General features: G+C 33.3%; 1 protein-coding gene and 1 long non-coding RNA gene across 10 annotated transcripts in view; one reads left to right on the top strand and one right to left on the bottom strand.

Moving 5' to 3' along the window:
- SCAF11 (SR-related CTD associated factor 11) overlaps window positions 1–27,654 on the top strand; it is a 72,606-nt gene that overhangs the window by 24,973 nt on the left and 19,979 nt on the right. For 4 of the 9 annotated variants that reach the window (XM_058307858.2, XM_058307856.2, XM_058307857.2 and 1 more), the window contains exons 2-6: window positions 5,556–5,637; window positions 8,246–8,403; window positions 20,029–20,106; window positions 22,310–22,410; window positions 24,521–24,585. In XM_058307858.2, coding sequence (XP_058163841.1) covers window positions 5,577–5,637; window positions 8,246–8,403; window positions 20,029–20,106; window positions 22,310–22,410; window positions 24,521–24,585 — 463 coding nt within the window. In that variant the 5' untranslated portion in view covers window positions 5,556–5,576. Of the gene's footprint in view, window positions 1–5,555; window positions 5,638–8,245; window positions 8,404–15,946; window positions 16,114–17,234; window positions 17,529–20,028; window positions 20,107–22,309; window positions 22,411–24,520; window positions 24,586–27,654 lie in introns of all 9 variants that reach the window. The other 5 variants (XM_071218792.1, XM_058307860.2, XM_071218790.1 and 2 more) reach the window with 4 other exon arrangements.
- The window catches only part of LOC105747278 (uncharacterized), a 39,795-nt gene continuing 24,219 nt past the window's right edge, over window positions 12,079–27,654 (bottom strand). Inside the window, exons 2-3 of the long non-coding RNA XR_009188180.2 lie at window positions 13,553–13,616; window positions 12,079–12,169 (exon numbers count right to left, since the gene is read on the bottom strand). This is a non-coding gene — a long non-coding RNA (uncharacterized lncRNA). The remainder of the gene's footprint in view (window positions 12,170–13,552; window positions 13,617–27,654) is intronic.

Below are 27,654 nucleotides of genomic sequence, written 5' to 3'. Positions count from 1 at the left end.
GGTGCCTTTTATTTATTTATTTATTTATTTCTTGTCTAATTGCTCTAGCGAGAACTTAGGTTGAATAACAGTGGTAACAGTGGGCATTCTTGTCTTGTTCCTGATCTAAAGGGAAAATTTTCAACCTTTCTTCATTGAGTACGATGTTGGCTGTGGGTATTTCATCTATGCCTTTTATCATATTGAGCAATTTTCCCTTTATCCCTATCTTTTGAAGTGTTTTTATCAATCAAGAAGGGATGTTGGATTTCATTGAATGCCTATTCTGTATCATTTGAGACAATCTTGTGATTTTCCCCCCCAGTTTTTTAATGTGGTGTATTAAGTTAATTAATTTTCTTATGTTGACTCAGCCTTGCTACTAGGAACAAATTCCTCTTGGTTGTGATGTATCAGTCTCTATATGCTGTTGGATTCAATTTGCAGGTATTTTGTTGAGAATTTTTGTACCTATGTTCCTTAGAGAGATTGGTCTGTAATTGTAGTGTTTTTATCTGAGTTTGGTATTAGGGTCATATTGACTTAATAAGATGTGTTGGATAATTTTCCCTTCTCTTCAATTTTTTGGAAGTGTTTAAACAGGATTGTTGTTAATTCTTCTCGAAATGCTTGGTAGAATTCACCCATGAAGCCATGGGGTCTGGACTTTCCTACATTGGGAGGTTTTTGATAACTGATTCAATCTCTTTAAATGTGATTATTTTTAAGTTCGTGTATTTCTTGTAGCATCAGTGTAGGTTGTGCGTTTCTAGGAATTTTTCCACTTCATCTAGGTTGTCTAGTTTGTGGCATACAATATCTTTTAGTATCTTCTTATCCTTTTTGTTTCTGTAGGGTCAGTAGCAACTTCACCTCTTTCATTTCTGATATTACTTATTTGCATCTTCTCACTTTTTTGTTGTTGTCATTCTACAATAACACTTGGAGACTTTAACATACTACTCAAATCATTGGATAGACCAACTAGACAAATGGTCAAAAAGGAAACAGAGATATTGAGCAATATCTATAAGTCTATTTTGTCTGGTAATAGTATGGCCATTCTAGGTCTCTTTTGTTATTGTTGACATGGACTATTTTTTCATCCTTCCACTTTCAAACTATATGTCTTTTGATTTAAGGTGACTTTGTGAACAGCATGTAGTCAAATCATGCTCTTTTATCTCTTCTGCCAATTTCTGCTTTTTGGAGAGTTTAGTTCATTTACATTTAAAGAAGTTGCTGATAAAACAGAACTTCAACTCTTTTGCCATTTTTTTTGTATGTCTTATACCTTTTTTGTTCCTAGTTTTCTCCATTACTGCCTTTTTTTTTTTTTTTTTTTTAAGATTTATTTTATTTATTTCTCTCTCATTCCCCCCTGCCCCCCGCCCCAGTTGTCTGTTCTCTGGGTCCATTTGCTGTGTGTTATTCTTTTTGTCCACTCTGTTGTTGTCTGCGGCACGGGAAACTATGGTTCTGTTTGCTGCATCATCTTACTGCGTCAGCTCTCGGTGTGTGAGGCGCCATTCCTGGGCAGGCTACACTTTCTTTTGCGCTGGGCGGCTCTCCTTATGGGGCACAATCATTGAGCATGGAGCTCGCCTATGCAGGGGGCACCCCTGGATGGCATGGCACTCCTTGCGCACATCAGCACTGCGCATGGGCCAGCTCCACACAGATCAAGGAGGCCCCGGGTTTGAACCGCAGACCTCCCATGTGGTAGGCAGGCACCCTAAGCACTGGGCCAAGTCCGCTTTCCTCCATTACTGTCTTGTATTTAATTGATATTTTGTAGTGAACCATTTCCTTTTTTGTATTTTTTATAAATTTACTTTGTGGCTACCATCAGGTTTACATTTAATATCTTTAGTCTATCACAATCTAGTTTGGGTTCATGTGAACTTAACCCAATCTTTACTCCTTTACCCCTCTGTCTCCCCACCCTTATGTTGTTCTTGTTACAAGTTATGTCTTTATACCTTGCTTGCCCCTAAATATATATTTATAATTACTCTTTATACATTTAAATTTTAAATCATATAAGAAATAAAAGTTGGAGCTACAAACTGAAAATATTAATAGGACTGGGATTTACCATGGATATTTCTTCACACAGCTTCAAGTTACTGGAGTGTCCTTTCCTTTAATCCAGAAGGACTCAATTTAGTGAATAGGGTAGGTCTAGTGGTAACACACTCCCTCGAGATTTTTTTCTGAGACTGTCTTGATTACTCCCTTATGTTAAAGGCAGTTTTGCTGGCTTATGGAATTCTTTGTTGACAGGTTATTGGGTGTTTTTTTTTTTTTTTCCTTTCAGAAATTTAAATATGTCATCCCACTGCCTTCTGGACTGTGGTTTCTGATGAGAATTTAGTACTTAATTTAAGGAGGATCCCTTGTACATAATGAGTTGCTTCCCTTTTGCTGCTATTAGGGTTCTCTTTGTTCATTGACCATTTGTAATGCTTCTCAATTTGGATCTGTTTGAGTTTATCCTATTTGGAGTTCTTTGAGATTCTTCAGTGTGCATGTTCTTGTCTTTCATCATGTTTGTGTACTTTTCAGCCATTATTTCTTCAAATATTCTTCCTGCCCCTTTCTTGTCTCCTGGGACACTGTAATGTGTATGTTGTTGGTACACTTTACAGTGTCCCACTGATCTCTTTGGCCTTGTTCACTTTTTATTTTCTTCTTGTTTCCCTAACTGAATAACTTCATTTTTTTCTAGCAGCAAGTTTGCTGATCTTCTCTCTGTTCAAATCTGCTGTAGAACCCCTGTGATGAATTTCCTGCCCCCCAAGAGTTCCTTGTCTTTTTTGCTCATTGTTTTCATTGTTTTTTTGCTTATTGTCTGCTATTTTTCTTTCTCATTGTCTGTCTGTTTTTTATTTAGGAGGCACTGGGAACCGAACCTGGGACCTCCCATGTGGGAGGCAAGCACTCAGCTGCTTGAGCCACATCCACTCCTTATTCGTTTTTTTTGTTTCTGCTCATTGTCTGCTTGTTGCTTGCTTGTTTTTGCTCGATGTCTGCTCACTGTTTGTCTTTTTTAAGAGGCACTGGAAACTGAACCTGGGACCTCCCATGTGGGAGGCAGGCACTCTATTGCTTGAGCCACATCAGCTGCCCCCCCCCATGGTGAAATTTTGTTATTGTGCTTTTCAGTTCTTTTAGAATTCATTTGATTCCTTCTTAAGAATTCTATCTTTTTAAAATTCCTCCTTCTGTTCTTCTGTCATTTTCCTGATTTCCTCCAGTTCTTTGCTTATGATTTCCTTTGGGTCACTGAATTTATTTAGGAGAGTTTTCTTAATTCTCTGATGAGTAATTCCATGCCTGGGATTCCTCAGGGTTATTGTTCCTGTTTCGTTTTTGTTTTGCTTTACTCTGTTCCTTTGAATGGGCCATCCTATTCTGTTTCTGTGTATGCCTTGTAATATTTTTGTTGAAACCTGGACCTTTTAATATTATAATGTAAGTCTGCCAGTCAGACTCTCCCCTTTTTCCAGGGTTTGCTGTTTTGTTTTGATCATTTAAGACTGCAGTAATCTTTTTAGTGATTGTTCCAAACTGTTTTACGTAGTTTCTATTCCTTGTTGGATGTGTTCACTGAAGCCTCTGTTCCCTTTAGCCTATGTTCAACTAGTGTCTAGTATTTCAACAGATACTTTTTTTTTTTTTTTTTAGATACTGGGCCAGGGATTGAACCCGAAATCTTGTATGTGGGAAGCTGGCACTCAACCACTTAGCCACATCCATTCCCAACAGATAAATTCTTGAGCTCCAAAAAACAACAGCCACAAAAGTACAGACAAAAATTTCTAACATGTTTGCACTTTGCCTCTGTATTGAGGCTCTCTTTTAATACCCCAGCTTATACTGAGTCAGTAGATCAGCCCAAGGTGAATACCTAGATTCTTCTCAGGTCTTTTTGAGCATGGGTAATATTCCTGGATGTCTTAATCTCACGAAAAACTTCTCTCCCCATCTTTCCTCCTGGGCCACAGGCACTTTATTGTATGTCTTAACCACAGTCTTCTGCACGCAGAAGCACACCTTGAGTTAGTCTTTCAGGGAAACTCCAGATGGGTTGCAACAGATACAGACACTGTAATTTTGTGCATTGGGTGTACTCTGTTTCTCCTTCCATAACCAGATACCAGAGACCAATACTGTCAGTGCAGGCCAAATACTGTCAGTGCAGGCCACCATCCCACAGACAGCATCTGAGAGAGGGAGGGGTTGGGGCCAGTGCAAGGAAAAACTCTAGTCAACTTTCATACCATTTTTTTGGTATCCTTTTTCTTGATTCCATGTTCATTGGTTGCTATATACTTTTTTCCCCTTTATTTTCAAAGGATCTCTAGATTACACAAATGTTACATTGAAAATAACAGGGGATTCCCATATGTCTCACTCCCCACACTTTCCCCCCCTTGATAACCTCTTTTGTTAGTGTGGTGCATTTGTTTCAATTGATGGACACATACTGAAGCATTGCTACTAAGTATAGTGTATAGGTTACATAATAGTTTACACTTTGCACCACACAGTTTGATGTGTTTTGACAGAATGTGTAACAACTTGTATCCATCATTGCAATACCATGCAGAACAATTCTAGTTTCCTCAAAATGCCCACATCACATCCACTCATCCCTCTCTCTCCCCTCAGAAACCTCTGGTGACCACTGTCTTTATATCAGTGTTACAAGTTTCTCCATTACTAAAATAATATATCTACTTTAGTCCATAGTTGGAGTCTTCCCTTATGTTCATTCCCCAATTTCTTCAACTCTTAAATTTCTCACTTCCCTATTTTACTTCACTACCAGTTACTCTAGCTGACTGTGTCAATCTCTCTGCTTCTAATGTCTCTCCACGTAATCTATTCTGTGCTCTGCTGGCAAGTCTATCATTTTTTTGAAAATCCACTTAAATCTCTTTTACCATGTCGCTGTCATTCAGAGGAAACCGTAAGACTGAATCTGTTTCTCAGTTATTCTTTAGAGAGCCATCTGTAATCTAGCCCTGCTTGATTTACTTAGCTCTACTTATTGCTCTCTTTACCCGTCATTGTAATCTTTCAGATGAAGTTCTTGCTTACATGCCCATTCCTCCTTCCCTCCTTCCCTCCCCCCATCTCTCTCAGTATTCTTGTTCTTTTCAGATTGGCCCACCTAAATGCACTTTTACTCCTTCATACTATGTTGCTCTTTTAATGTCCTAATCATCTCAATACAAACTTAGGCTATCTTGTTTGGGTCACCTTCTCTAACAATTCCAGTTCCAGTTCAAGTTGATTTCTTTTCCCTAAGCTGCCATTGTATTTATGTCGGTATCACAAAGTTTATCATTTAGTCTTTATTGTTTAATGTTTATATAAGCCTTTTCTTTTCAGTATGACTGTGTGCTACTTGATGGGAGTACAAAAGAGAACTGGATTATCTATAAGAGTGATAGATTTGGCTTTGTTCTTTTATGTGTAAAATAATGTACCATACAAGGTATTTTTTAAATTAGTGTCATTGGAAGAAGGCAAACATAAAAATTCTTTTATAATTCATCCTGTAGGAAACATTTTTCCAAGGAAAAATGGAGAAGAAAACTGTACATACCCTAAATGCAGGAGACCAAGAGTATGAAGATATGGAAGGTAACTTCATTTTTATACAGATTATGTGTTGAAAGCAAAAGTTGGTGTTTCTAAACGGTTAATTTGTATAATTTCAAAATACACAGGTTTTTCTGTTTCACTTATTTTTGTTGTTCTTAAATTCTAAAATAAACTACCTAAAAAGGGCACAGGGTTTTTTTTTTCCCCTCATGTATTATTTTCAGTTGGTTGAAGTTTTTGACTTGTTGAGCTGTTTTCTTTTTCTTTTTTGACTTTTACCCTCTACTGGTTTACTCATTCTATGTGTTTTTTTTTTGTTTTTTTTTTTTTTGCGGGGCAGGGAAAGGTTTTTTTTTTTCCCCCCCCAATAGTTCGCATTGATTTAAATGCTTACTTAAGATCTAAAATTAATATTTCAATCTTCACCATCAAGAATATTAGATAGATGGGGGGAGGAGGAGGGTGGGGGTATATGGGGACCTCATATTTTTTTAATGTAATATTTAAAAAATAAAGACAAAAAAAGAATATTAGATAGAACCTTTAACTCTGATCATCCTACTCTCTACTTTTAGGTACCGGTGATCTATTATTTTCGTCCCCCCCCCCCCCTTTTTTTTCCCAAACACTACAAATTAGATGATACTTTATATAGGGTTTGGGTTTCTTTGGTCAACCACCCATCCATCTTATATCTCATGTCTTTTTTTCTGAAGATGTTTTTCTTCTTACTAAAAAAAAAAAATTTAAAAAGTTTCTTTAGCAAGCCAGACACAAAAGGATACTGTATGATTGCATTACTATGAACCAAATATAATGTGTAACATATTGTATGTTTAAAATTTTTTTTTCTTTGGTGTAGGTCTGTTTGTGGGAAACTCTAACTTTTTCTCTTTGTTTTATCTTCTTCAAAACTATCAGATATAGTTTTACTGGTTATTTAATTCCGAACTGATAATTGTTTTTTTTTATCTTAGCACCTTGAAGATATTTGACCATTTTTCTGGGTTCTGTTGTTGCTGTCAAGAAATATAAATCTAACTGTGATTCCCTCATAGATGATCTGTCTTTTCTCTCTTTCTGCTTTTGGAGATCTTATTTTAATCTTTGACGTTAGGCAATTTTGCTGCATTGTTTCTAGGCATGGGTTTTTAAAATTTCTCCTATTTAGTATACAACTGAGTTTCCTTTATTTGTTGGTTCATGGTTTGTTTGTTTATCTGTCGTTTCCCATGCTTTACCTCTTAAATGTTGCCTCTCCTTTATTCACTTCCTCTGGACTCTGATGAGTATGTTAGACCTTTTTCTGACCTCATTTCTCAACCTTCTTTTGCAGAGGTTGTTTGCCTTTCCTACGGTATCTAGGTAGTTTCTTTAAATCTGTCTTGTAGTTTACACACATTCTTTTCTGGATCTAATCCGCTCTTTAATCTTTCTGTAGTATTTGGAAATTCTGAAAAGCCAGTGGGTGTCTAAATCTCTTGGTTCTTACCCAAAGGTGGTTTATATTTTCAGCCTTGATAACATTTGATTTATGAGTTTATATTTCATTAAATTTAATCCCTCATGAATCCTGATGACCTAAATTGGGGATTTTTTTCCTCCAGAGTATTTGGATTTGCTCATTCCTGGACCCACATGCTGGGACCACTTTAGACCAGACTGAGGGTCTTGACTTAGTACTGGAGCTTATCGGGATCATTCTTCCCTACCTGTATTCCTATTAATCTCCAGATCCGAGCATTAGTATTGACATTTGCGCCCAGGACAACCCAGCATTTCCATTTGTTTGCTGTATATTCTGTGTATTTCCGCTGAGCATTCCTTTATTTGGTTTTATATTTATGTTGAACTTGGAGTTTCTTTTATTTACTTATGAGCCAACAATGCATACTTTTTATGTGTTTGTTTTGTTGGTGGTGATACAAACTCTATCGAGAGTAATTTGGCAGTATATATTCATATTACACGTGTACATACACATTGATTTAGCAATCCTGTTTTTAAGAATTTATCCTATATATACTTTAAAAATATGAATTGACAAAATTATTCATTGCAGCATTTTTTGTAATAGTGAAAGTTTGAAAGCAAGTAACTATGCATCAATAGGTTTCTGAAAAAACGGGGCAGAGCATTCTAGCATTTGTGTGAAGTAAAAAGTACAGAAATAAATACACACACACACATACACATGGGATTTGCTTCTCTATGCCTTTTTTTTCAATCTCTGGAGGAGCACAGAAGAAGCTAACAGTTGTTACTTATTGTTGGATTGGGTGAAATTGGATAGATGGGAGTAGATTTAAGTGCAAGACTTCACTATAACTTTTTTTTTCTTTTTAGTTTTTTTTAGTTTTTCATTTTGAACCATGTGTTTTGCTTACTTTGACATTTAAATTAATGAGAGGTTCTCACTTCCCACCCCATCTCCCAGAATATAACATAGTCAATATTGGGGTTGGAAGGTTGAGCTAAAGGAGTATATTCATGACATTTTTCCCAAGATCTAACTGCTTTGTCGTAGGAGGGCCCTTTAGAGTATCTATCTAGCCTATCATACTACCAGAAACATAAGTCATGCAATCTTGGCTAGTAAAATTTTGGTCTAGAGAACTTGAAAGCATCTGGCTCTTTCAATTTACAGGTGAAGAAAACAGAGATAATACTGCTATTACTGTGCTATTGTACAGTGAAGTTGACAGATGTCCAATATGTCTTAATTATCTATTAGAGAAGGAAGTTGCTTTTCCAGAAAACTGTAATCATATCTTCTGCATGACCTGTATTCTTAAATGGGCAGAGGTAAGTCTGAGAATAATTAACCATAATTGTTAGTGTATTAAAGTTTGATATTTTATAATCATATTTTTTATTCTTTCGACTTAAGTGATATATTACTATATTTTAATTCCCTAGCATGCTTTAATTCCACCTAGTCTAAAGACTTGATAATGCCTTATACAACATTTCACAGTAATGTATTTCCTCCCTACTTTGGACCAAAAAAAGGTCCCTGTATTATCCAAATTCTAACAGTATATTTCCTTCTAATTTTCTTTCATTCATTTTTTTCTTTTATAATTAAAAAATTTTAATGAATACTTTTTTTTTTTTTAACTTAATAACCTTATAGGAATTACAGATCAATCTTTTTTGGTAGAAATGCAATAAATTCATCTTCACTGTACTTGACCTTCTCTGTTTAATACTACTACCACCACCTTCCATCTGCTTTGCATTTTAGAGTTTCCAGAGGATTTTCACACAGGTTATTTGACTTCTTCTTTATGTCAGCCTTGTGGGATAACAAGAGCAGGTACAATCATGTTCTTCCTTCCATTTTACAGATGAGGAGACTTGGATTTAATGTTCTATAACTTGGCCAAGGTCCCATAATTTTAAGTGGCAGAAGTGAATTTGGAGTTCCTGTTTTTAATTTAGAATGAACTAATTTTAGCATCTGAGTAAAAGATATTAAAGAGGTTCTTCCAAGATAGTAAATTATTAAGAAACAGGATATTTTGGACTTTTAATATATTTTGATTCAATTTGGGCCAAGTAAATTGTGGTTCTGATACTTTGAAGTGAATATTAATTAATTAAAAGCCCCATGTTACGAATTTTGAAATAATTAATTGTTCTGCATATCCATCTTGCTGTATTTCTGAGTTAGTATTTTGTCCTTGAGTAAAACTCAGTAAAAGAGATACATTTCAAAAATATTTTTGACATTAGGTACATTTAAATTGTTCAAGGTTATGAAGCACTTTGGAATTGCATCTTACATAAATTGAGGTTTTTTTGGATTGATGTTTTACTTGTATTTTCTGTAATGTTTTTTCTCCTGAAAATATCTTTATAGTAACTGTGGCTGAATTCTGGGAAGAGGGAAAAAATTTTGTTAAGCCTTGGAATTCTTGATAGTATGTCTATATGGAAACAGTTTTAATTTAGATTAAACACCTAAACTGATTTTTGGCGAGAAGGGACTAAGGATAGATGAAAATGTATTTTGGGGAAAAGTATTTTGAGTTTTGCCGAGTTAACATGATTGGTAAATCTTTGTGTTTGAAGGAGTATTTACTAATGAAATAGGAATGCAAATTTTTGTCTGGCACCCAGTTAAAGATTTCATCTGCTTTGAATTTGGTATACCTTGGTTTGCTTTGTGGTTAATTTTTTTTTAAAAACAGAGATTTTGCTTCTGGTAGAGAACCACTGGTTGGGTGGGATGCTTTAATTCATTGCTTTTCATAATATTGTATTTAGTGACCACATAATTGTGAGGTTCAACAACATGATCTATGCACGTTTTTCTCTAAGAGGATTAGAATTTGTAAAATAGACATGATCTTCAACTTTCCTTATACACCACATGCATTATTTACGCAACTATAAGTTTCATCAAAAAAAGATGACTTCCCTAGATAGGGGCAAACCAATGATATAGAAGTAATTATATACTCTTCTAGAACCTCCAGACAAGCTCTCATGGTCCTTATATAGGAGAATATAGTATATTTACATTATTATTTGAGTTAATATGTGGTTGTCTATACTTTAGCACATACAGTGTAAAGTACAAGTGACATGTATTCTTTCATTTATCAAAACTGCTTTTAATAGCACGTAAAATAATGGTTTATTTTAACTGGTACTTCATTCTCTCCTCCACTGGCCTATAGGATCTTTGAGGGTCTGAGTCTCTCATCTCTTTATTTACAGTGCCTGGACTATATTGACTTAAGTATATGTTTTATATAAGAATTCCTTAAATACATAATTGTTATCTAGCAATTAGTATATAGCATAATAAATTACAAGTATTATATTGATAATTCTGCCCTTAATCTAATGGCTTTTTAAATTAATGAGCTTGCCTTCATAGGAACTTAGCATAACAAAAAACAGTTTGTAAAAAATGTTCAATTCTTGTTCAAATAACAAAATACCAAAAAAATTATTCACTGTTCAGCTGTCCTTGTATTAACCAGTTTTCTTTTACTTTTTTCTTTCCAGTCCTTGTTTACATGCTGTGTAATCTTTAGATGCAGTTGTTAAAATTGGTTATTTCTTTTTTTATATGTAATACTACATTATAAGTCTTTTCAAGCTAATAAACTTATTAATGGCTGCAATTTATTCCAGGGTTGATTAATTTTAATTTACATATTTTGTCCAAAGCCCAACTGAGAAAAGGGATTATTATGGGAAATTATTTTTAAAAGGTACAGTTTATACATTCCTAGATATTATATGTCTATTCTTGTGCCACATTATCTTGCTTCTCCCCATACCCCCTACCAAATTACTTTTACTGAGTGCATGAATGGATTTTGACCTAGGCTTTTAAGAAATGCTGTAAGAAAAAAACCCCAGCAAAATGGCACTTGTAGTAGGGTATTATTAAATACATGTGCCCCGTTTTTTAAACCGTTTATGGAAGATATCTTTTAAAATTAATTTTGAGAATAAATTTGCTTTTATTTTCCCTCGTCTCTGTGTATATATGTGGACTGTGAGAATACGTTTTTATTTTGACTTTTTACTATTTCATGCTATTTTGTTTGTGGAACCAAAGCACTGTTTTCCACATTTTTTATGTTTTTTGTTTTATTATGAAATTGTCATGTATAGAAGAGTATATAAAACCTTATATTGCAGTTTTGAGAAGAGTAGCATGAACATTGCCATACCTTGGAAGCCCTCTATATGCCCTCCTCACTAGAGTATAGACTTCCATTTTGTGTTAATCTCTAATTTTAATTTTGCCTCCTAAGAATGTATTCTTAAATGATATATTTAATTTTGTTTGTTTTCAAATTTTATACAAACTGAATAATAAATATTCTTTTAGAAACCTGCTTCTTTTGCTCAAAATATTTTTCTCCCAAAATTTTTTATTTGAAATAATTTAAACTGTATTTGCAAAAATAATTTAAAACCCATTCAGAGAACTCCAACATACCCGCACCCAAGATACCCAGATCCACCACATTTGCCACATTTGCAGTATCTTCATCCATCCATCCATCCTTCCTTCCATCCATCCATCCATCCATCTGTAATCCAACTATCTCTGTATTTGTCTATCAGGTTATCAGATTTCTAAACATTAGTGAGTAGGTTGTATACATCATGCTTCTTAAACATGTGCTACCATGTACATTTACTTATGTAACCACCTTAAGTACAATTATCAACTGCAAGAACTTTAGCATTGTCATAAAACTTTAAATCTACATTCCAATTTTTTCATATGTCCCAATAATACCCTTTTGGCCTTTTATTCTCCGTTATTAGATCCAGTACAAGCTTATATATGGCATTAATTGTCATTGTCTATTTAGTTGCTCTTTTTGCTGAATATGTTTTTGAAGTCCTATTCATTTTAATGCATGTAGCTCATTAAGCTATTCATACATATTCATATATGGCTAGATCATAATCAGCATATCCATTCTGTTAGACATTTGGGTTCTTCGTATGTTTTTGGCTCTTATGCTGTTACGAACATTCTTGTCCATCTTCTGGTGTCACAAGTGCTAGGTTTCTCTAGGGTATATATCTAAAAGAGAAAATGGCTAGGTTTTAGAGTATGCATATGTTCAACTCTACTGGCAGTACCAGACTTCCTTTATTTTTAACCACTGTTGGATATTTTCAAGTTGAAAATTCTTGATAACATACATAGTATGCAGTCAGCAACTTTCTGGCATGTACTATTTTCCTTTTGTGTTACTCCCTTGGATATAAACATTTTGTTGACATCAGATTGCTTTCCAAATGAAAATACTATCAGCTGTACCACTATCATAAATTTGATGCAGGAGGGAGTTGTGATGTTGTTTACACACAAAAAAATTAACTTTGAAAGTGGAGAATAAGGAAAATAGTCTAATTTTTTTCATTGTTCCTAATGAGGATTGCAGCCATCCATTAAATAACCTTTAGGCTGAGAAGTAGCAAGAGCATAATATACTAATATATTGCTCATTATAAATTATAAATGAGTAGTGGTTAACAAAATTATTTAGGTTTTGAACTAAATTTTCAGTTTGAATCTTTTATTGCTATGACAAAAATTAGGCATGTTTTGAAATACCTAAGCACTTTGTCAAATAGTTTCAGATTTCAAATTCACTAGTGCTTTTTGCATGGTCATTTTAGTGATTAATATGTCTCCTCTCATTCTCCTCAACCTCCTGTTTTTAAAAAGAAGCATGCAATTTAATTTGAGTTCAGGATTATGAATAAGTATTGGTAATCAAAATTTTCTAATGGGCAAAGTCCTACGCTAAAGTTTTTAAAATTCACTATATTAATGTTTATTTGATTTATAGGCAAAGATTCTCAGCTCTGGTAATTTGTTTCCAAATATCTCCATGTATGACCTGAAATTAAAAATTATTTTTTAAAATTTATTTATTGTTTAAATTACTAATGTTTCACTTCTCCAAGGAGGGTAGAAATCAAAGTGAGATTTGCAATGGTTGTAAATCTACATGAAAAGAAAATATATAAAGTATTCAGGGTCATCTTCCTAGACTTCTATGTCTTTCAGAGAGAAGATTCAGCTGAATTTTCTGGAATTTGTACTCAAGGTTCACTGAAATATGATTCAGAATGGATATCAAGCATCAGAAAAGAGGACTCAAAATTTTTTAACTTTCACCTTAATATTTTAGGCATTGAAGAACTTGTGCTTTATAAGGAACCAATATTTAGAAAAGTTGAGATGTATAGGAGTGTAATATATTTATTTTGGATAGATTTTGAATTTCTTTTGCTTTCATAATATAGCTATACCCAAAATCAAAATCAGTTTCTGTCTTCAAGCTCTAAAATGTTGGTCCTGTGGCTGCTTGAAATAAAAGTTGCATGAGAACTTTACAGTGACTGAGTAACTGAACTTCTGTAATCTCTAGGTATTTCATAGATTCTACTTTACCTGGCATGGAAGGGTTCAGGATAATGGGACCTCTGATGGTCTTCATGGCCCACAGTCCAATTATCTGTATGTGGGGACATTCAGTTTGAGAACAAATAAATTATGTCAGCAATGATTATGTTTAGTTTCAAGGAACCAGTATACTAAATTATATCAGACATTCAATTAGAAAGTTATTTATTTTACCCATTTTGTGAGCAAGAACACAATCTAAAACCATTTTTTAAACTTTTACTTTCTGAGTTTGCATATTTAAAGTAATTTGAAGGGTAAAGACTAGAGATGTCTGATACATGAATGGTAGTAGTGACAGGTGATACTAATTATGCCCTACAGCAAGACTCCCCTATCCCATGCCCCTCCCCCCAACAAACACACACACATTGGTTAATAGATGAATCTATAATTTGGCATAGTTGCCAGTTAGTAGTTAAAATTTTGGCACTTAAAAGGATTATGGTTTGGGGACTTAGAAACATTTTGTATTTGAAACTTTTAAGTTCAGCTTATTGTATTTAAAGCAGGGGTTCTTAACCTTTTTTGTTCCAAGGTCTCCTTTGCCAATCAGGTGAAATGAATACCATTGTAATTTATTTATTGTGTACATTCATAAAAGAAAAAAACGCTAGATTTCAGTTAGAAGTTGGAGAAAATAAAAGAAAATAAATTGATTTTTTTTTTTCAAAATTCAAGTGCAAGGATCCCCTGTAATCTTTCCATGGACCCCTTGGGGGTCCGTGGACCTGGTTAAGAACCCCTAACATAAAGGGACATTTGATGAATGTGATTGAGGTTCTTGATACCCACCAGGGATCTTTTCCCTTGTCTTTTAAGTAAAAAAAATATTGCCCTTATCTTTCAAATTATTATTTTTAATGTGAATTAACTTTCCTACCATAAGCAAATTATCCTCCCTCAACTTATCAGAATCTTTTGTTTTGTATCAGATGCTTGCTTACAGCTTCAATTTGAGAAGGTAAAATAATGAAATCAAAATTTAGTTAACAAAGTCATGTTTTCTCTTATGAGACTAGTAATGGAGTTTGAGAGGATCTTGCAGAGAGACAAAGTTCTTGAAGTTAAGTAAGAGTGTTGAAATTAAGATGTTCGGTGCAGATAGGTAAAGAGTACATGTTTGAATTAATACATGCAAAAGAAGATATGACTGGTTTGCTTAAGCCCTGACTACTGATGTGTTTTATGTACAGGTTCTCTTTATGCAATGAGTATAAGTTTGCACATCATTATGGTGAACAGATGACTTTTTAATTACCTAATGGTTCAGCTAAGATTTATTTTTGGGTTTTTCCTAAAATTAACTTTTTTTTTTTTAACTCCCATACTAAACCAAACCTCTCTGTTTAATAGTTAAGTCTGTGAGCAATAATTTAAACATATCTGTGGAGCACTACTAATATTAGTCCTTATCTTTATAATTTATAAAGCATAGTCAAATAGATATTTCATTGAGTTGTTACAACATGTGCAAAAGGTGATCAGGACTCTGTGTCTTCAACTTTAAGGTGAGTTAGAATGATTGCTAGTTCTGTTCCAGAATTTAAATTTGGGGCTAATTATTCCAGATCCCCAGCTATTTTCACCCTATAATTTAATCCTTTGATAAAGCAAAGAATATTTTTACACTACCTAAAGCATATATGTAATAAATTTTGATTTTCATTTATCAACTCTACTTGCCAGTTGGGTAAATTAATAGGTATTTCTGTGAAGCCTGGTTTTAAATGTCAAAATTTGTGAAGTGTTCTCTACAAGTAATTTACTGCATTTTCTGTTTTTATATTAGAACAAGAAAGTTTTAAGTCTTAATAAAGTACCAAAAATTTAAGATTAAAAGTAATTTTGACACCAAATACCATTGACTGTACTCTTTGGATGGATTTATGCTTTATAATATGTATCAATAAAATTGAAAAAAAAATGCTTTAAATAAAGTAATTCTACCCAACTTAGAAAATACCTTGAAGAAGTAAGTGTTCCTTTTGAGAAGCTGGATGAAATACATCCTTACCTGGTGTTAATTTTATCATTGACAACCATTTGTCCTTTAGAATACACTCTTTAAAGCTGGTATAAAAACCATAGCTTTACAGTTTTTTATGTTAATGATCCAAGCTTGGTGTCTTGGAACCATGAGCAATGAGAAAGGATAGAACCTGGTAAATAGTTTTAAAATAAGCATCAGCTCTAATGGTATGCATTCCTAAATCATTTATATTTGATTTTGAACTGCAATTTTATATAATATACCTGTTTGTTAATAGGAAAGATAGATATTCTAGAGATTCCCATGAACAGACAAACCTGCTTATAAGCATTAGTATTGAGATTTAGTCTTTAAGCACTTACCTTTAACGCTTGCTTCTCTCTCTCTAGGAGGGCTATCTGTAGGCAGCCTATGTGATTGAGGATAGAGCAGCAGCAGGAAGCAAGAAATATTAGGAATCAAGAATCCTGAATTCCCAAATAAGGAAGGTTTCCTGTTTTACATTTAAATATGGGTTTGTCAGAACTGGGAATTTACAACGCTTCAGAATACTAGGGTATGTTTTACTGAAATCATCAGGAAGATTTTTTGTTAATCTCAGAATTGCCTCCTAAACTGATATAACTTAGTACAGAATATTCACGGTATTATGTTTGCTCTGCTTTTTAATACACATAACACCGTAAAGCAGCGATCAGATTCTTTTAATCCTGTCGACTTTGTATCACAAAGTTGAATGGTCTTATTCATCTACTTTATGAAATTATTTGAATTAGATACTTTAAAAGTTATTGAGGTGAAAGCTATATTAATTTAAACAGGTGGATAATTGAAGGGTATTTTTGTTGAGTATATAAAGGAAAACAAAATTTGAAATCATTGTCTTCAAAACTAAAATCACTTTTTTAAAATAGAATATGTTAAAATTTTTCTGCATTCATATATTAAATGTGAAATTTTTAAACCTCATAACTTATAAATTATTCTACTGACAAACTCTTTTTTGGAAAATTAAAATACCTTTGAGATATTCTGGATGGATATCTGCTGGGTGTAAAGGTGAGGTTGCCCTAGGGAATTCCTCAAAATAGGCCAACTGAACCCTTTTTCTTTTTAACCTATTGTAAAACTTTTCTATTAAAGTTATTTAATTATCATATTGTGTGTAATTTGATGCTTTAATACCTATGAGTGATGATGTCTTTGGCAGGTGTTATAGTAGTCTTATAAATTTTCTTCTGGTGTTTATACATTGACCAAAAAAAAACTAAGGGTCCATGAAATTTTTTTAAGTGTTTTTATTTAATTTTCATTAAATTATTCTTTTAATCACTCTTAATTTATTGAAGTTTGCTATGAATTCTTAACTCAGAATAATTGAAATTTCTGTTTTTCCTTTGAATTGCTTTGCTAAACTGTTCTTTCTAATGTCAGCAATGGATAGCATCACTTCTCAGTAGCCATAGCAAAGGTATTTTGTCTACAAATACTTTCCTGATCTGTGCTTTCCTTAACTGAGGATGATAATTTGGTTTTAAGAAATTTTCTCATGGCTGAGCCTCAGCCAAAGAAAATCTCATATTAGAAATTTAAGTAAATACAGATGTGATAATATATAGCAGTGGTTTTCAGAGTACTTTTTTCCTTCTGTTTTCTTTCTTTTTGTTTTTATAATAGTAGTGGAATCCTTTCTTCAAATGAAATCTTAGATAAATCCATGGCAGCTATGCTTAAAGAAAAGTGAAAATGAAATCTTACTCAGAACCACATTATTTGAAACAGATCAAAATGGAATGGCTTCGATTAAAACCATGTCAGTTTGAAAATTGTAGAGGAAAACGTGCCTTTTAGCTGATATCAACAGAGGAAATTTAATAAAGAAGAAAATGAGATTTGTAATTTCAGAGTCTTTGAAAGATTTGATACATCTGATATAAATTTCTTGAACACAGTGACTTTCTTTGGATCTTAGTAAGTGTTACATATTGAAATAGATATAACAATAAAATGAAATATTTAATTTCTACCTATGTCATGAAGTTTACAAATACCAATAAAAAAATCAAGGACTCATTTCTTACATGTCCATCACGTCTCTCATCATGTTGTAGGTTATCTTTTTGTTCATGAGCTAAGCTCTTTTATCGTTAGTATATTTAAACTAGTTAAAGTTTATAAGACCTTACACAATACTAAGTATATACCATACGTTCTTCTAAGTGCTTTACACTTAATATTTCAGTTAATGCACATAAAAACCTTAGAGTTAGTATTACTCCCATTTTCACAAATGAGATAACTGAGGTACAGAGAGACTCATTTCCTCTGGATTACACAAGGACGTGATTTGATACTAGTCAGTAAATTCAGAATCTCTACACACCTGTCTTAATAGTTTTTATGAAAGTATTGAAAGAAAGTTTCATCTCTTTTATCTTTTTATGAATATTAATCTAAATTTACATTTAAAAGTGGAAAATAAAATATTTTTGAAACTTCAGTGAAAATGAGAATTTGAAAGTTTTTACTTTAAATATTTTTAAAAATTTAAAATAGTGTTGACATAACCCCCTAGCCTAAGAAATTTCATACAGTAAATGCTAATGTGATAAACAACAATTACAGAGATAGTTATGATATTGAATCTTTTGAACTAGAATTGCTTTTTTGCAATGCATTAATAAAAAGATGTGGACAGCTTTGTCACTACTTAAAGCAAAGCTTCTTAAGGTCAGCTTTCTGTAGGGAAATAATAACATGTTAAATCTATATTACTTGGAAGTAAGTTGAGCTGGTTTCTACCATTCTGAACCGATTTAATATTGTAAGGTCACATTTCCTAATTCAGATGTGGTAAAGCATTTTTCTATCAAGGCCCACTTAACTTTTGTGTAGTAAAAGGGATCTCCATTTATGTTTTGGGTTCTCCTATAATGATTCTTGAGCTTTGTGAAAATGTAGTATATGATCAAGAACCACACAATCTGTTCTATTTGTATTTGTATAAGCATTATCTTATGTGCCAAAACCCAGATAGTCAAAGATGACAACATTTTTAGTGAAGAAATAAGGCAACATCTAGATTCCCTTAGAAGGAAGTTGTTATGAGGATAAAGGTATAGATTTTTTTTTATAATGTTTAATTTTGTTCATCTTTAAATCCTAACTTTTGTTTTAGGAAAAGACTTGCTTCTCATTTCACAAAGAAAAGACTCATGAGGTATTATTTAGTAGCAGTTACTACCTTTTGATCTTTGAGACTGTTGCTCTTAAATTGTTAAAATCCTATTTTACTTTTTTTAACTGTAGGTATTAATATTACCTTGTGGTATTTCGTTTCTAGGCTGGAGTGTTTTCTCTCCTCTCCTAGTAGAAAATATACTCCATCTTAAATTATTTAAATACTATGTACCCATTCTCCTTAAAATATTTAATAGCATCATCAGAGAAGCTCTTACAGTTGAGTTACATTAATTTTAATGTAATATATTTATATATTATGAAATATATTTATATCAAAATAAATAGTTGATTTAAAATCATAAAGTGAGCAAAGGGAACAAATTTCCTTGATATATAAAAATGCCTACAAATCAAAACCATCAACCTAAAAAAAAAAAAGGCAGGAGGCATGTCTAGACAGTTTAAAGAAAAGGAACTTTGACTAGCCTTTAAAAATATGTTCAAATTTACTCATTAAAATGGAAATGTAAATTAAAACTATTGATATACCATGCTGTTAAGAACAAGGTAGTTCTGAATTAGTAGTATTAACCAATTTGATATACATAATTAAGGGAAAAGCAAAATATAAATTTATATTGTATTTAAAAGATATATACATATTTATATGCTTGTATGCATTAGATATCTCTGAAAGGATATATAAGAAACTGCCCCTGGAGAGGATCTAGGTGGCTGAGGAAAAGGATATGAGGAATCCTTAATATATTTATGATTTTCTAATTTTTTTTTATCATGGTCATATACTGCCTGTTCAAAATAATAAGTCATTGAGTATTAAAATCTTTAAGGAACCCTGTCCAGACCATTCCTTTTACAGCTGATGTAGAGTTTCCCAAAAGCCAGCGTCGGGATCAGAGCCGCTGCTTTTAGCCCAGCCCTCCTTCCATTCTACCACTTATTCTCAACCTGGCAGCAAATCTGGATAGATGGTATAAGATATTGATAACAGAGGTCTTGTTCATCATTGTTTTCCAGTTGTCTATAGTAGGTGCTCAGTAAATGTTTAAATAAATCAATGAATGAAACAAATATTTAAGGTATTTATTTTTCTGGAACTTGATACAAGCTGAAAGGATTTCATCTCCTTTACATTTGAAAGAAGAAAAAGCATTATTTTTCTTTTTTTCCTGTTACTATGGAAAACGTACCATCACAGTGTTTGGTTAGTTTAATTTTTATCTAGTCTAAAGAAATGTAAATTTATAATATGTTAATCCTTTTTCAGACTCTGGCTTCATGTCCTATTGATCGAAAACCTTTTCAGGCTGTGTTTAAATTCAGTGCATTGGAAGGTTGCATTAAGGTAAGCCTTTGGTTTTATTTTACAACATGAACTGTATAAACTTAATTGAGGTGATTTTGTTTTGCTAGATTTCCATTTGAGTATATTTTAATTTAAAATTGTTCAGTTTAAGTTTAATGTGTGATTATCTTTCCTCCTCAGTGTGACCAAGCCCCAACCTTTCAACAAGAGTGCAGAAACTCTGAACCTTTTTTCCTTTGCCCCACAAAGAAGTAGTGATCACCCTATGATTTTTCACAAAGCATATTAGATCTCTGATGCTCTAAGAGAAGTTTTACATTACCTTATTACAGAATACCTAAATTTTTAAAATACCCTTAGCTTGAGAACTTACTCTATTTCAGAAACATTTTTTATTCAGATGGGTGGCACTTGGAATTCATTTTTTCATTGAAACAGTATTTAAAATGAAAGCTTAGATTCAAAGGACAACTTCCACAAAAACTTAGTTAAGTACAAAATACCTGAAAATTATGTTTTTATGAAAAACATATAATGTTGAGAAGATTAGGCCAAAAAGAAAAAAATGTAAAATGGTGTTTTTGCTTTTTAAATGCTGGTGCTCAAAGGAGAGTGAGTTTAATTGGAGAAGGATGCGGGGGTTTCTGGAGACCTTAAGAGAGACTTCTCACGGTTTCAAGGGTGACATGGGTAGACGACTGGTCTTTGATTAAGTACAGTTTTATTGTAATGTTTAATTCTGTAGCATAGTTGAGGTGCATATACACACATCTCATTAATGTTACTTTATGAGCCATGGTTATGATTAGTATTAAGGTTTAATTTTTGCTTAAAAAAATTAAACATTTCTGAGTTAATTAGTAAAAATTAAAAGAAAAGGGGAACATTGGTTATATACGTTGTATGAAAAAGAGGTTTCTTGAGATATCATTAACAGGTCATAAATGATAAATAGCTAAAAATAAGACTTCAATATATACATATCTGATGACATTGATGGCAGAAACAAACTCTTGTCAGCACTGTTAGTCCATGACAACTTGGTTGCGGTCTGTGTGAATAGGAAAGGGGATGAAAGCAATGTACAACAATCTGTGTGTTAGACATTAACAGTGTATGTATTTATGATTTTTGATACATTTTTACTAGTTGAATTCTGGATGAAGTAAGTTATAGACAAGACTGCAATTTAAGTAAAAGGACACTTTTTAAATGACTTTCTTTTTGTAATTGGCCATCTACTACTCAGTTATATATTTTAGAGAAAAGATAAAACATTGTATATGTGTGTAATTTTTATTGTAATAAACACTAAAGCATAGCTTCTCTGAAAGATGTATTATTCTCTATCAATAATATATTATTATGTTACTAAAGTTCATTAGCACCAACTAGCTTCCAAAGATATTTTCTTGTCAGATTTTGTTCTGTTGCTTGGAATAAACATTTGTTTTATTTAACAGGGTTGGTGTTTTATTTAAATTAATAGTTTGGTGCAGTGCTAGTCTGGTTGTGTCAGTTCAGACAAGCTATGTTTCAAGTGCTCAGCGGCCATGATGACTGTGGTCTTGGACAGCACAGATCTAGCTATCTTTCTGATTTCCTAGTTTGTGTCGTCTTTCCTTTACTGATTTAGTCTCCACATCGTCAAAATGGTCTTCCTAAAAATCAAATTTTATCATCTCATTCACTTGTTTCAAAAAAGAAAAATTTACTCTGATCCCTACAGAATTATTTTTTTAATTCAAAGCCCCTCACAAGCTCGTCTTAATACATTTCACCAACCTAATATATCCTGCTACTCTTTTCCACCTACATCAGCTTCTCATTGTTCCTCAGTCACACAATATTATTTCATAATTCAGTGTTCTTTCTTCTATCCAGAATATTTTTTTCCTTAGACAAATTCCCACTTATACTTTAAGAACAACTCATAAATCATCTACACAATCACATCTTCTCTAACATTCTTATATACTCTCTTGTTCTGCATGTACATACAAATCTGTAGTCACATCTCTTTTGTAAGCACTTAGTCTATTTACATGCCTCTTGCTATTTTGTTTCCTCAGTGCTTAGCATACTACGGTTTAATGTGCTTGAATGAATAAGCATATGTATTTGGACTACACTTTTCATTCAGTTAGCTTTTTTTCTTTAATATTTTATCATTCAAGAGAATGAAAGGTTTTTTGTGATGCTGGATTCTAGCTTTAAATAGTTGATTTTGCTTTTCTCATAGGTTCAAGTCAAAAGACAGTTGAGAGAAACAAAAGACAAGGAAATTGAAAACTCTTTTAAGAAACAGCTCTCCTGTCATGAAAATTCTAAAAGCCGTATAAGGTTAGTGATGGACTTTAGAAGTGGAATCTAAATGAATAGAACCAGAATTTAGCCAGTTGGAAAGGTATTCTTTTTTTCTAATGAAGTGGGGTTTAAACGTATTTAATTACTTCTTGGAAAGCACACACTTGGTAATTTAAGGAAGGACCCACTGAAATCTAAGAACATAATTTGAACTCTATATCCTTGGTATGAAGAACTAAATTTTGTTTTGTTTTTTTTCCCTAATCTGATTTTTGGACCATTTCATTTGAAAATACAGTGAAAATATTACACAGTATAAGATTTCTATGAAAATTTCTTGTACTTACTCTCATTTTTGTACTTATCACAAACTAATAGCAAACCAGTTAATGGAGAAGTACTAGTCCTCAGACTAGTTTTGAGTTGCACTGCTCTAGTTATTTGTGGACAAAAACTGGACAGTATCAAAGCATACAGTACAACATTCTTCATGAGGCAATTATGATTGAAACTACTTAACGGCTTCTCACATTTTGCTTCCTTGTGTTGTATCAGGCACTTACCACCTACTGTAGCAAATGTTTATGTTTTTAAAAAATGTAATTTTTTTGGATATGCTACTTTAACTGATGCTGTTAAAACTACTGCTTGGTTTTAACATAATTACCAGTGATACAGTGCTTATACTCAAATTTAATAGCTATTTAAAAATTTGTTGAGCTGATGAATGTTAATAGTGTCCTAGAAATTAGTGCTTAAAATACATTTAAAATACTTTACTGTTCTCATACATTTAAAACTTAAGCTCAATTTGATCTGATGTGTATTTAGAGTTGTCCTAAAGTTGAATTTTTAAGCCATATATTGTCTAATTTATAATTATTTATGATTCATTAGTTCATTTCATCAGAATACTAATCTTTTAGGAGAATAAATTACTAAAAGAGTTGATAATAGTCTAAGTTTTAATGAATCCTGCTATTAATTCTTAACACTGTAACTCTTTAGATCTTAACTTTTGAGGAGTTATGGGCTTCTTTGAGAATCTGAAGAAAGCAATAGATAGACCCCTTCTGCTAGAAAAATACACATGTTCATAGACACAAAATTTTAGTTATGATTTCAAGGGATTCATGGAATACCTACTCCAAAAGTCTACCCATGAGCCCCAAAGTTAATAAAACCTGACTTAGAACACATTTTTTTGGAATTTTCCTGTAACTATTTCTGAATCAGATCTGATTGTTCTTTTTATGCTTCCACAGTAAATAGTAGCAGTCTTTTCCCAGGCATAATGAAGAAATACTTTTCTTGCTTCTTTCTCGATACAGCTCCTATCATGGGCAGTCACAGATATGTATTTTTGTGCTCTCTCAGAATTATTCCAATTCTCTTGGCTCTTACTGAGAGTGCATTGGTCCTTATTGTAGGACCTATAAGGCTCATATATCTTTCTGGGTCTAGTGCAGCTGAGATTGTCCACATGCTTGACTGCTTTTTCTCAAGGATTTATGGTAGGGGGATTAAGTGAGAAAATAACAAGTACAAAATAATAATTTGCTTTTGCCCACCAAACTTCCAAGGTAGAAAATTATTTGTCAATTATTGGATATTTACAGTACATTCTTCTTTGGAGTCTTTTGAACGTCTTTTAGCATTTCTTGTCTTTGTCTTTCGTTTATGTCTTAATGCCAGTCTCTCTAGCATGTAAACAAAATCTATTCAGTTTTGCCTCTCCATTCTAAAGCAGTAAACTCTCACCCTCACCCTCATCCACTGATACTTTCTACGAGTTCCAGGGAAGGGATTGTGCCTTTAAGAACAAATTATTTTGTGTGATCTGTTTATCTTTAAAATATATATATATATATATGTTCACCTCTTTGTTAGCCAACCAGTCATGATTAACCAATAAGATTATGGCTTAAAGACTGAAAAGCTACAACGTGCTGTGTATTAAAATATGTAGCTTGACATTTTAATATGTCCTAGGAATCTGAAAACCATATTTAAACCATTTACCAGACGTTTGGGATAGTTCATAAAACTCTGCATAATGGATTTCATTTTGATAGGTTAGTGAATTGAAAATAAGCAGCTTAACAATTTTCTCTTAATTCTTTTACCTCTTTGTTGATGTTTACAGAAACAAAGCCATTATGAGAGAAGGTATATTAAGTGCAAAATTTTGTGACTTGAAGATAATACATAGTAAGTGACTTTTTGCTTATGTATTCTACTTTGTTTTTAAATGTAATGCTTGTGCCAGAGTTCTCATTAGTAGCATTTTGGTTTGGAAAACAGTCGTGCATAGAAATCTCCTGAGCTCTTTATGTTTATTGTATTAACTCATATATAAACTTTGCTTTCATGGAGTCATTTTTGCTGTTTCCTGTCCTATATTTCTGCTTGGGAAGGAGGGAAGTGTTGGGGAAGGAAAAGAAGTAGAGTGTTTCCCAGTTGCATGGCATTTAGCATCCTACATTGTGGTCTTACTCCACTCATTCGTACAGAAGTCCTTAGGGGAAAAGAGATAAAATACTTTATGGGCCAGTAACTGTAAGTAGTAGCAAGGGAAGCCTGTAATAATCAAGAAGTTAATTCATAATTCCTAGATGGAGTTACACTTTGACTTCTAGCCACACTGCTGATTTTAAATTCAAGGGTAACACCAAGGTCTTGACTTGAACAACTGGTTAAGTGGAGTTAACTACTGAGTTGAGAAGACTGAGAGGAACAGGTTTGGGAGGATATAATCAAGAATTCTGTTTTGGACATGTAAGGTGTCTACTAAGCAATCAAATAGCATCTGAAGAAATATATTATAGATGCTTGCATGTCCTTTCAAATACAAATGAGATTCTGTTCATCTTTAGGTTATTTTGGTGGTGATCAGTTTATGTTGATCTGTGTTTGAGATATCATTTGTTTCTCTACTCTGAGGTGATGCTAAAAACAAAGTTTAAGATCATGATGATAAGAAATAAAACTGGAAAGGAAGGTTCAGGTGATCATAGAGGGCTTTAATGAACAAAGCTAAAATTTCAACATCTTATAAGGATGAATGCGATGCAAGAAGACACCATTAAAGGTCTTTTCATTGGGGTACAATGGAGTCAACCCATTTTAGGAAAAATAATCAGGTAGAGGTATTCCAAAAGGGTGGAAATCCAGGTAACTTGTTAGAACATTTCTACAGCTGTCAAAATAGGAAGAAATATGCTCTCTCTGTCATGAGAGTGTGTTGCCTTTTGTCTTTGTGGCCCTTTTAGCACATCTCTAATTTGAGCAGTTCTGATAAACCCACTTTATCGCATTTTGACATCTCTGAAAGAGGATTCCCATTTGCCCCATATGATTACTGTTGACTAAACAGCAGCAGTCACTGTCACTGCTTGGGAATACATGAACATAAAGAGTGCTATCAATAAATTTTAGAAGAAAATAATAGAATTTTCTTAACCGCCGTCCCCAGATTGGGAGTAGGGGAGGTAAAGGAAGTTGATCAGGAGTAGGGAAGGTAAAGTAAGAGCCAAAAGTTAGCTTATTCTGAAATAATTAATTGCAAAATCAGTTTAAGAGTCCCGAACCAATAATTTAGTTCTTTAATGGACTAATGAAGAAAATCTGAGTCACTACTTTTCTTGGTAGCACAGAATGTGATGTGTAAAAAGATGAACATTGACAAACTTTGAATTAAAAAGTAATTCCAAAAAGTTGAATTCTACATTTAAAATAATTTTAGGAATACCTTAACCAATTTATTTTGCTTGTATATTCATTTATATTTATGATTTGATTTAAAAACAGAAAAAGCTATGTATTCATTTCCTAGTTTTATCATAACAAATTACTTCAAATTTAGTGGCTTTAACGCAGGGGTGTCCCCCGCGTAGGGGACCCCACGGGCAAGGAGTGCGCCCCGTAAGGAGAGCCACCCAGTGTGAAAGAAAGTGCAGCCTGCCCAGGAATGGTGCCGCACACATGGAGAGCTGACACAGCAAGATGACGCAACAAAAAGAAACAGATTCCCATGCCGCTGACAACAACAGAAGCGGACAAAGAAGACGACGCAGCAAATAGACACAGAGAACAGACAACTGGGGTGGGGAGGGAAAGGGGAGAGAAAAATAATAATAATTTAGTGGCTTAAAAACATATTTATTTGCTTACACATTTGAAGGCTACAATCCTGAAATCAGGGTTTTGGCAGGGCTACATACATTCTCTGAAGGCCCTGGGAGGAATCCTGTCTTACTCTTCCTAGCTGCTCTGGCAGTTGCTGGCAGTATTTGATGTTCCTTGGCTTATAGTTGAATGTCTTTGGCTCTGTCTTTACCTGTCCTTCTTTGTCCTTCTCTGTCCTTTTCTCTCTCACAAGGACACTGACATTGGATTTAGGGTCCACCCTAATCCAGAATGATCTCATACCCATCCTTACCTTAATTACATCTGCACAGACCCTATTTCCAAATAAGGTCACATTCTGAGGTTTCAGGTAGACATGAATTGGGGGGGGGGGGCAGGACACACCATTCAACCCACTATAAGCTCTAGAAGAGATCTTTCAGTAGTTATAAAATAAAACTTATAAGTGATAAGAAGGCACTGTCATCCATGCCTGGTGCCCAGGTAGTATTCTCTAAATTCCATCTCCAGTAAAGAAACCAGAGCTTATTGGAAAATATAGCTGATTCCAGATTTGAGGTAACAAGATGCACCCAGACATTATTTCATAACAAAGTAAGGAAGCTATCAGAGTCTATGACTTTTGTAACAGAAAGCCTCAGAAATCAACTTAATTAGGCTCCCACTAGCTTAAAATGGTACAGTTTGAGCATCAAGAAAGATACTGCAATTATTGAAACCTATCACATTTATTTTAAATCTGTAGTTCACCATAATACTTTATAAATAAACACACAAATTGTTTACCTTTGGAGGATGCCAGGAAACTAACTCATTTTGAAAACTAGTAAATAAAAAGGGCAGGCATCTATCTTGCCTTCCCTAAGTAAACTTTATACTTCAGGATAGTCAAACAAATGATAAAGGGAATTTTGTGTTTTTTAGAAGTATTTCAGCACATAATTGAAGGAATTATAGAATCTGAATATCACCACTTTGCAACCCTTAATTAATTAATGTATTTAATGATTTTCAGTGGTTTGCAGTCATCAGCAATGGCTGTTAGCATCACAAAAAGGAGAGACAATCAAACATATTAAATATTTCCTTATGGAAATATACAATACCAGTTATGCAGTATTGTTGCCAAAA

This window comes from Dasypus novemcinctus, chromosome 12, assembly GCF_030445035.2.
Source record: "Dasypus novemcinctus isolate mDasNov1 chromosome 12, mDasNov1.1.hap2, whole genome shotgun sequence".
Taxonomy (NCBI): Eukaryota; Metazoa; Chordata; class Mammalia; order Cingulata; family Dasypodidae; genus Dasypus; species Dasypus novemcinctus.
Note: the sequence above shows the minus strand (reverse complement) of the source record. Positions and strands in the feature narration are given on the sequence as shown.